This window comes from Erythrolamprus reginae, chromosome 11, assembly GCF_031021105.1.
Source record: "Erythrolamprus reginae isolate rEryReg1 chromosome 11, rEryReg1.hap1, whole genome shotgun sequence".
In the NCBI taxonomy this organism is placed as follows: Eukaryota; Metazoa; Chordata; class Lepidosauria; order Squamata; family Dipsadidae; genus Erythrolamprus; species Erythrolamprus reginae.
This window is the reverse complement of record NC_091960.1, coordinates 15,145,957-15,156,187: the sequence shown is the minus strand read 5'-3', so window position 1 is coordinate 15,156,187 and position 10,231 is coordinate 15,145,957. Positions and strand designations below refer to the sequence as shown.

The 10,231-nt window shown below is 36.6% G+C and overlaps 1 protein-coding gene across 2 annotated transcripts; it reads left to right on the top strand.

Annotated features, from left to right (window-relative positions):
* The first annotated feature begins 45 nt into the window (after nt 1–45).
* Nucleotides 46–9,100, top strand: ZCCHC17 (zinc finger CCHC-type containing 17). Of its 2 annotated transcripts, none has more exons than XM_070764216.1 (8): nt 46–148; nt 1,347–1,488; nt 2,123–2,180; nt 2,940–3,040; nt 3,593–3,684; nt 4,863–4,963; nt 5,276–5,400; nt 6,497–9,100. In XM_070764216.1, exons 2-8 carry the CDS (start codon nt 1,447–1,449, stop codon nt 6,662–6,664), a joined length of 687 nt encoding a protein of 228 aa, XP_070620317.1. In that variant the 5' UTR covers nt 46–148; nt 1,347–1,446; the 3' UTR covers nt 6,665–9,100. The 2 variants fall into 2 exon arrangements, with proteins under 2 accessions (XP_070620317.1, XP_070620318.1); XM_070764217.1 differs by having other exon boundaries at nt 87–278.
* Nucleotides 9,101–10,231: the final 1,131 nt, after the last annotated feature.

The following is a 10,231-nucleotide window of genomic DNA, read 5'->3' as shown; positions in this document are numbered from 1 at the left end:
GTCGAGACTTCTCGCTCGACCCTGCGTTTATCCTGTCTTCCCATTGGCTGAGCGGCGGGTGAAGGGAGAAAGGCTATCTGCGCTGTGAGGGCAGCGGATAACGAAGACGGCGGTTGGAGTGGCGGACCTGGTCTGTATCCTGACAGCGGTAAGATGCAAATCGGGGCAAAGAAGGACCAGGGAAGGCGGGTTCGAGTTTTAAATTATCTTCAGTTTGGCTCCTCCTTTCTCAAGGAGAACAAGGCCTGTCAATTTCTCCTCACGGTTTTTTCTGTGAGGTAATTAATGGGAGTTTATTTATTTACTTATTTATTTACTTATTTTATTCGATTGTTTTATTGTTGATTGATTGGTTGATTAATTGGTTGATTGATTGATTGCCGTCCCTCTCCGAACATCCGGGCGGCTTACAACATATAAAAGAACGATAGAAACATCCTAAATCCAAATTTAAAATTAAGCTAACTAATCTAAAAGCCCCACATCCTTAAAAACATTCTACACATTCGCAACAACATATACCGCTCAAAAAAATAAAGGGAACACTCAAATAACACATCCTAGATCTGAATGAATGAAATATTATCATTGAATACTTTGTTATGTACAAAGTTGAATGTGCACAACAGCATGTGAATTGATTGTCAATCAGTGTTGCTTCCTAAGTGGGCAGTTTGGTTTCACAGAAATTTGATTTACTTGGAGTTATATTGTGTTGTTTAAACATTCCCTTTATTTTTTTTGAGCAGTGTATAATAAAACCCCTTTATTATAAAAACCAATCACTCTTATTCGGACAATCAGATATCAGAGTTGTAGTCCAACACTGAAATTGAAGTGAACCAGGGAAAGGTAAAGAGGGAGGAAGAGAAAGTAGAAAGGGGAAGAGAGAGAAGAAGGAATAGACGAAGGAGTAGGAGGTGGGAGAGAAGGTAGAAGGAGGAAATGGAGAAGGAGGAGAGTGTAAAGAAAAGAAAAACAAGACTGATTAACAGGAGTTAAAAATAGCTGCAGAATAGGACATTGATTTTTGATTGATTGAATAAAAATATAGTTATTGACATATTTTAATGTATGTGTATTAATATATAAATGGAAATTGTGGAGAAAAAAATAAAATGTACAAAACAATTATTTATTTATTGATTTGATTTGATTTGTATGCCTCTCAATCCCGAAGGTTATTGAAGTGAAGGATGGCTTCCATCATCCCCTGCCAGAAGGAAGGGGAGCAAGGTGTATACACTGATTGGAATGGGGCGGTGGGGACTTGGACTCGCTTTACTGTTCTTTACTGACTTACCTTATTTGTAATATGTTTCCATTAACTTCCATTTCTTTTTCAGTGGAGAAGCTTTTTTTTTTTAGCCAAGGAGAATATAGAATATAGAAAAGGAAACTTGACCAGAAGATTGGTATAAACTCCTTTTGTGGTACTAGAAAGCAATGGATCAGCTTCCAGAACTCTATGCTGTTTTCCAAGGAGAGGTATAGTCCCAAACAGTTAATTTTCAGAGTGTTAAGATTGAATACATAACAAAAATGTGTTTTCACAGTTAGCAAGATTTTAAAGTTCAGATAGGTTAAATATGTTTAATTTCTAAAAAATTCAATTAATAAGCCTTTTTTTTAAAAAAAAAATCCTGGAGACTAGGATGTCTCTAATCAATAGATTTGGGAACTAACAAATTGGGTGGTAAAGCTTTTTGAATAACATCTTAGAAATAGTGTGGAATTGTGCTATAACAGTTGGCGGTTTGGTGCTGAAATTCTAATATATATATATTATTAATATAAATATATTCACAACTTAGCCATGCCAAAGTGGAGGAGGTTTATTCCCAAGTATACATAGAGTTTTAACTTAAGGAAATAATGTTTTTAGATGGATAAGATTCAGTGAAAGAAATAGCACACTAGTAGACCCATATTTGTGTAAGTATTCCCTCTGATATTTCCAAACAAATCTCAAGAGGCTACCTGATCTTTACTATCAGATAGACAGAACTAAGCATATTGTACTAGCTTCTATTGTTACTGGGAGCAGGGTAAGGAATCAGCATGTTAATAAATGTTGCTTCATTTGTGAGTGGTTGTATGCATTTTTTATTTTATTTTACAGGTTGCTTCTGTGACGGAATATGGAGCATTTATAAAAATTCCAGGAACCCAAAAGCAAGGTTCGGTTAATTATATGGTGACTATTTGGTGGACATTCTTCTGTTAGTATAGACTAGAATTGTGTTACTTTTCCACTTATAAATGTTGAGTGCACCCATTCCCTTTAAAAAAAAAAAAAAATATTTTTATTGATTTTTAACAAGTTTAATATACACACAACATAAAACAGTGCATGGTGAAAAATGCCCACCACCCCGACACACACACATATCCCACCACCATATCGGGGGTGTTTCTTATATAACCCACTTTAAGCCAAGAGCAAACTATCTATTTACATATTATAGAGTGATTCCAATTTATTTCTTGTAGCTTGGTCTCGGATTCTACTCATCATATATTGTCTTACCTTGTCCAACCATCCCATCAGTTGTCTCAATTCAGTTTCATTATCCAAATTTATCCTTTTATCCATAATTTCAAATTATAAATTGCAATATAAATTGCATCTATAGATTTCTCTTGATCTAGATGAGTTGTCCATATATTTCTGCAGTGGAGGAGCTGCAGGTTGCAGGATAGTTGTTTTCTGAAACCAAATTGTTTGTTAGAGAGCAAATTATTAGTTTCTAGATGGAGAGTAATTGATTTGTTGATAATTGATTCCATGACTTTGCATGGGACACAGCATAGTGAAATTGGTCTGTAGTTATCAACAAGAGAGGGGTCTCCTTTTTTATAGAACATAGGTTGTTTTAGAAAATTATTTTATTGATTTCTAGCAGAAAATAAAACATTTTCTCTCAATATTGCCATAGGCCTTGTTCACAAAAGCCAAATGTCAAACTGTAGAGTGGACAAACCTTCAGAGATGGTGGACATTGGAGAAAAAGTGTGGGTGAAACTTATAGGAAAAGAGGTAAATTTGTGGTCACATTTATTGATTTCTACCAAATAGGATTTCATAGTTCGTATTTATTGTACAAATACTTTTATTAAAGAGGAATGATATCAGTTTTAACATTTACTCTAAAGCTCACAGGCAAAGCTACTGAAAAAAACATGCAATCTAAAAATCTAAATTCTCATAGAAAATGTTAATTTCATTGGAATTTTAAATAAACACGGAATTGAATGAGATTGAGTTTTATGAATGATGTGGTTACAAGACATCTCAAATTAGTTCAACAATTGATCCATCCTGTGAATTTATTATAACTATGTGCAACTCAAAGTTGTTTACATATTTCACAAAGTACCTAGTCTGAAATATCCATTCAATTCTGCCTTAATAGGTAGATAGGTTGATACTATCTGAAAGCTCATTATGAATAGCTAATGTATTTTATATTAATAGATTTCAATGATTGAAATATACTACTGTAATGTGATTGTTATAACCTTAACATCAGTTTTTGTCTTGGGTATCTGAAAATGAAATCAAAATCAAAATGTATTGCCTTGTTTTCAGAAAACAGATGACAAACTGAAACTATCTCTTTCCATGAAAGTTGTTAACCAAGGAACTGGAAAGGACTTAGACCCCAACAATGTTGTCCTTGAGTAAGTGAAATCTCCATTCCTCTAATCTTTCTTCTCTCTACCAAAGGTATTTCTAGTATGACTTTTCATGGAGAAAGTGTAAAAATCCAACAGTTCTTTTGAGCTCAGTAAAAGAGACCACCAAGACAGGGGACCCCAACTCCCAGGCTGTAGACCAGTACTAATCTGTGGCCTGTTAGGAACTGGGCAACATAGCTTGAGGTGGCCAAGTGAACCCTACTATAAACTGCACGTGAGGGATCCAGATTATGTGTTCCTCTCCCCACCCCACCTTTGGTTTGTGGAAAAATTGTCTTCTGTGAAACGTGCCAAAAACATTGGGGACCAATAAACCAAGAGACCCTGCCACAAATGTGGTGTGGAGAATTCCTCTTCAGTATTTCATCCAGTCTTCTAATGAATCACTTCATTCCATTCTTTCTATTGATTTTCTTCCTACCCATAGAATAGGCAGCCAACATTTTATGTTTAAGAAGTATGATTGTACTGTGCCAAGGTGTTGGATTTTTCTCACACTTATATCCCACACTTTTTAACTACCCATCTCAGCTCTGTGTTGGGAAATGACTTTCGCTATTTCTGTTATTCTTTATTTATACGCAAAAATGTATTTTCTTTTTTAAATTGATTTTTAATTCCAAGACAAGACAAAGACACATACAAAAACACATAACATAAAAAAGGAGCCCAAGTTGCTCCGTACTTTTCAGAAGTTTAAGAAATTTAAATACAAACATGTATTTTCAAAGCAGGGAAAACCATCTTGCTTTGTCAGGCTTCTTGAGGAGACCTGCGTTTCTTAATCTTGGCAACTTTAAAATATGGCTGTGGAATTCTGAAACCTGAAATCCACACTTATGTAGACAGGTCGTCCAGGGCTGCCTTTGTAATTTTTAGCATGTTTTTATGACATATATTTTTGAAGTATATAAATTGTTTTGAGCTATGACAGGTTGGATGATACAAAAAGGTTGCTAAAATAATTTAGTGATTGCGTAGATTTCTGATTATGGACAATCAGTTAGAAAAAAATTATAGAAAGTGACAATTCAAAAAGCTGTCTTTTAATATTAATTTTTTGGACATAACTTAGAATGTGTTCATTTTTCCAAGTAGAGCCAGGTGTTACCCATATTAATGGTATTTCTGTTTCTGAAAATTCTTGTGTTTTTATGCAGCCAAGAGGCACGGAAAAAATGCTCCTTCAAAGATTATACCAGTCAAAAAATTACTTTAGAAGCTGTTTTGAACACTGTGTGTAAGAAGTGTGGTTGTCCAGGTATGTAATATTTTTTTCATTTATTGTGCATTTTCAGAGAGTTATAGAAGGATTTGAAAAAAAGTTGAGAAATGAAGGAAATATCACTTTATTTGTGGGCCTACAGTATTTTTCTTCCATATGGTGACAATATATGCCCCTTTTCTCAAAATTGGAGAACATAAATGTAATGAGACTTAAGCAAGTAAATGTAATGAGACTTAAGCAAGTATAAATAGCAGCTAGAGTTCAGTATAAATTTTGAGGAAATAGAGAGGAGTAATCTAAAAAGGTTGCCTTATTTTATGTCTCTATATAATTCATTTGTTGTAGGTCATTTTGCCAAAGATTGCTTCATGCAGCCAGGAGGGACAAAATACACCCTTATACCAGAGGATGAACCTGTCCCTGCAGAAGATGAAAAGAAAGCTCATCACTCTATGAAGAAAAGGAAAAAGGTATCTATGGACATTCTCAGGTATCCAGGTCAAGATTGCTCAAATATGGTTTTCCAAGATGGTTTTCCAAGAGGATTATCTTTGTTTTTTCTTGAAGACGTTTTGCTTCTCATCCAGGAAGCTTCTTCAGTTCTGATTGGTGGAGAATGGAAGGATTTATATTCCTTGCAGTAATCTGGTCTTTAGCACTATCTTTGTTGTTGAGGCCACTTGGAGGTTTATCTGTGCCCACAGGGTCACCAAAATAGTGTAAATGTGTGTGGAACCTTCTTGGAACTATTGAAAATATTGTAAACAGGAGACAGGTGGTGTCATATCCCTCTGGCAGAGGCTGTTCAGTTTTAATGTAGATGGCATCTTTGATCCCTCTTTCAAACCAGCGGTCCTTTCTGTCTAGAATATGGACGTTACCACTTTCTTAAAGCTGAGTGTCAAATGTTACATGTCAAAGCTATGCTGCTAAATAGATAAGAATTAGTAGCATTTTACAGAACTTTGACATTAAAATATACAAAGTATCTACTGAAATTTCCCTGCACAAATTGAGCTTAAAGTATAATCGGATGCCAGTTTGCATATGTAGTTTAGCTTATGTTCTATGTAACAAACAACAGCTTCTATTCTAGTCTGCATTTTTTGGGTAGGCGAACCTTATTTCTGCAGAGAAGTAACTCCATTATTGAACCCTTTGACTTACAACAGTTCATTTAGGGTCCATTCAAAGTTACATCACTGAAAAAAATGACTCATGATCATTTTTCACACTTATGGCTGTTGCAGCATCCCTACAGTCATCAAAAATTGGATGCTTGGCAACTGGTTCATATTTATGATGGTTGCAGCATCTTGGGGTCAACCTTCTGACAAAGTCAATAGGGAAGCCAGATTCACTTAAAAATTGTGTTACTAACTTTACAACTGCAATGATTCACTTAACATCCATGACAAGAAGGATCATAAAATGGGAAACTCGGCAAGTCTCAGAAATAAAAATTTTGGGCTCAATTGTGGTCGCAAGTTGAGGACTATCTGTAATGGTGATATATTTGCTCTATCATACAAAATTCATCAAGACATTTTTTTTCCTCCTGACTAGGATAAAAAGAAGAAAAGGAAACGTAAGAACACAGACTTGGAGGCTTCTGACAGCACCAATTCTGACGATGGGAATCAGCCAGCTCGGAAGAAGGCAAAGCGCAAGGAAAAAAACAGTCCATCTCAGAAAAGGAAAAAGAAGCATCATAAGAAAAAGCACAAGGAATGAGAATGAGAACCTGATTCTGGGCTGCATGAGTTCTCGGTGCAAATTGTGGCTTCCATTCCCTCTGGTTATCAGTTGGAAAAAGAACAACTGAACCAGCAGGATACGTTAGGATAAAATGGTTTTTCCTTCTTTGAAAATAACCTTTGTTTTTTAAGGATTATCACAAGGATGGCTATTTTCCTCCCATAAAGTGGAAAGGAAAGAGCAGCCTACCACTGGGTGGTACCTTGTCCTAGATGTTGACTTCATTCTTGTGAAATCTTTAATACAGTTCTTTAATTTTTTCATGCTTGGATTTTAGCCAGCCTCTTTGGAGCAACCCCGAGGCATCTTGCAGAAACTTGTATGGAGCTGGCAGTCACCGCATTTCCTCACTTAGAACAACTGTGTGTTGACTCAGCATCTGCCAGTTATTGCCTGCCTACCAGCAGAAGGAACTGTGAATGTACCATCACCCAACAGGGGCACATTGGTTGAAGAACAGGAACAGATCATGCCACTGCATTCCTGTGATCCCATTTGTCCTGTAATATTGTAGGAGGAAGAAATTGGATATAGGACCAGTTGAGAAACGAACCAAGTGTTCACTTTTGAACCATGAATAAAGGTTTGGTTTATGGGGTTCTTTTTTACTGTAGATTTGGATTTGGAGATGGGACAGAAATAAGAACCGTTCTAGCTGTCTTATTTTCCTATTGTGATATGTTTTAAAAACTAGGGTGTCAGCATTTTTGGGTCTGGAAGCTCATTATACCTTTTTAGTTTTGGAAGCTGCAGGGCTGCAGTTAGTGACTTGCACTGGGTGATGCTGCATTTTGGAGTTTATTTTTCTCAGACCTCATTGAGCCTTCATAGAGCTATTTTGCTCCTCTCGCCCATAAGAGTATTGCCTGAGTGGGGCTCATATAAATGAAACTGAGGGTAGTGTGCTGCTCTTGACTGACCATTATACTTACACTGGGCTATGGCATGCCAGCAACGAGGCTGTGCAAACAAGTGAATCCCCATCCATGGGATGCAAGCAGCATGCAAAACCACACTCCCTCCAGTCTGAGGAAAAACCTCTCCGCGGAACTGGTCCCTGGTGCCCGAAAGATTGAGGGCACTGCTTTAAGGCATTGTTATTTAGACAGGAAACGGTTGGTCAGTTCCAGGCTCTAGTCTAAATTGGGAAGTTGAAGAACAGCCTGGCAGAAATCAGTGGCAACAGAGTGATTTCTTATTGTTATTGAAACAGAAACAAAAAAACCTATAGAACAAGTCCATTAAATACCAGGGACTGAATCCAACTTGAAATAACTTTTCCCTCCATTATATTAAAAGAGTGCAGAGGTACATCAGTCAGTGATGTAACTGTTGGTGTGCCATCTTTTCTGTATTATCCTGGCAACTTTGAAGCTTATGTCTTACTTATATCCTGTATTTCTGCCTTTGGGAAATCTTAGGCAATTTACATAAGGTGTGTAACTAAACTTTCTTTGATCAGAGATTAGGTAAGGTAGCTGTCTTACAGTTCATGCCTCTAGCATAGTACTATTTCCTCAGAAATGTAATCACGCCAAGAACCATAATTGCAAAAAACCCCCACTCTTGTTCTTGTCTATATTATCTTCAGAAGTTCTTCAAAGTAAACCACTGCTTGTGTATTATTGCATTTTTCTACTCTGTAATCAGCACGATGCACATTGATGACATAAGCCTCTGCAGAATGTAGTTTTATCTGGTCTTTGTGTTACAAGGAAAAGCAGTCCATGCTTGAAAGTTTTCAGCTTGGTTCAATAGAGTTTTTAAACTGGGATCTGTAATAGAGCTGCTAGGTTTATTTGAAGCGCCATTTGGCTGAATATAGGTTTGAGCAAAGTGCCTCTAAGTGGTGCATGCCTAAGGACTAAAGATTACAAAATGCACAACAAATTATACACAATAACAAAAATATATCACTAAAACGTCCACAGAGAATAACAAAGTAGGCAAATTGTAAACCAACTAAGATTAAGACCGAAGTGCTATCTGTTTGAGCAATTCTAGGGTGTAAGGGCCAAGTCTCATAGAGCTATATAAGTTAGTATTTTCAATTGCATCTGGAAGGCCACTGGCAATTAGTACAAGACTCACATTACTGGTATATTATGATCCCACCAGCAAAGACTGGTCAATACCCAGGCTCTTGTAATTTAAAACAACTGAAAACAAATAATCTCCAAATGTAGATTTTTTTGCAATAATCCAAACAGATGGTGACAAGGGCATGATCACTATAGTTAAGATAGGGTAGGACTGTAACTGGCATGCCAGCCAAAGCCATGGCCTCTTCCTTTTCTAGCAGAAGCCACGAGTCCAGATGCATACCTAAGTCATACACCTGTTTTCCTCAAGAGCAGTATGCCAAATGATTATTGACCAGATGTATTGGATGAATAAAGGCATAAAGTAATACCCAGGACTGTTCCTTTCTCCAGTACGTGCCAGTTATTATTATTTTACAAAGATAAGAGGGAGGGGTTGAGTTGGTAGACCTTCCCATGAATTGTCAACTTCATATCTTCTGTTTAAGTTATCCTAACATTTGTAACAAGCCTCTTGTTTATCCAGTGTAAAACTAGCCGAGTTGCTTTATTCCATGAAAGCCCAAAGTAAAGGCTGACATTTTTATTAAAAGGCATCAGTTGTTGAGTTGTAGCTAACTTTGACAGATGTAGAAATGCAACACTAATGTAATGCTTAAGAACACTTAGCTGGTGACATAAATTCAAAATACATAACTGGCATTCTTGTCTTCCTGGAGGGTACAACATTCATGTCAGTAGTGCTGATATAAGCAGGGCTCAAGTACATTGCTGTTACTTTTGACTCACGTACTAATGTTCCAGAAGAGAAGTATAAAATGTTTTAAGTGCCCGGTGCAACTTAGATCGACACAACCAGGAACAAATAGGTTTTTTTTAAAAATGTTATATAAAATTTGATGATTTGTCTCTAAGAAACACATTTGAAATACATGTAGATAGCCAGTCACTCAGGTAAAATACTTTAGGACCATGTGTCCTAACCGTGGCAACTTTAAGATGTGTGGACCTCAACTCACAGAACTGAATGCTGTTTGGGAAATCCTGGAAGTTGGCGTCGACACATCTTAAAATTTGCTGAGGTTGAGAAATACTACTTTAGGAGATTATACTTTCTGCAAAGACAGCTATTGTTTTGGTGTGCTTCATTTAAAGTCACTTAGAGGAAAAATATGTGCTTCTCCCTAAATATATACACCAGAAAATCTCTAGAAACTGACTAAGCAACAGAGCAAGAAATTGGTCAAAAATGATATCACCATCCCAGGAAGGATGCAGTAGTTTGGAACTACAGTTGCTGACAGGAGAAAACTGGTGTGGCGTGTATTTTCAAAACTATCTGTGTACTTCAAAAGTTGTTCACTCCATCCAGAGGTTTGCATCTGAGTCATTCTAGTTTGATCGCTGCTACTGATATGATCCATTCTGGTTATTTGCTGTGCATTCTGAAAATTGAACTGATAAATATTTATGTTTCTAGGGCCAATACAGTGGTACCTCT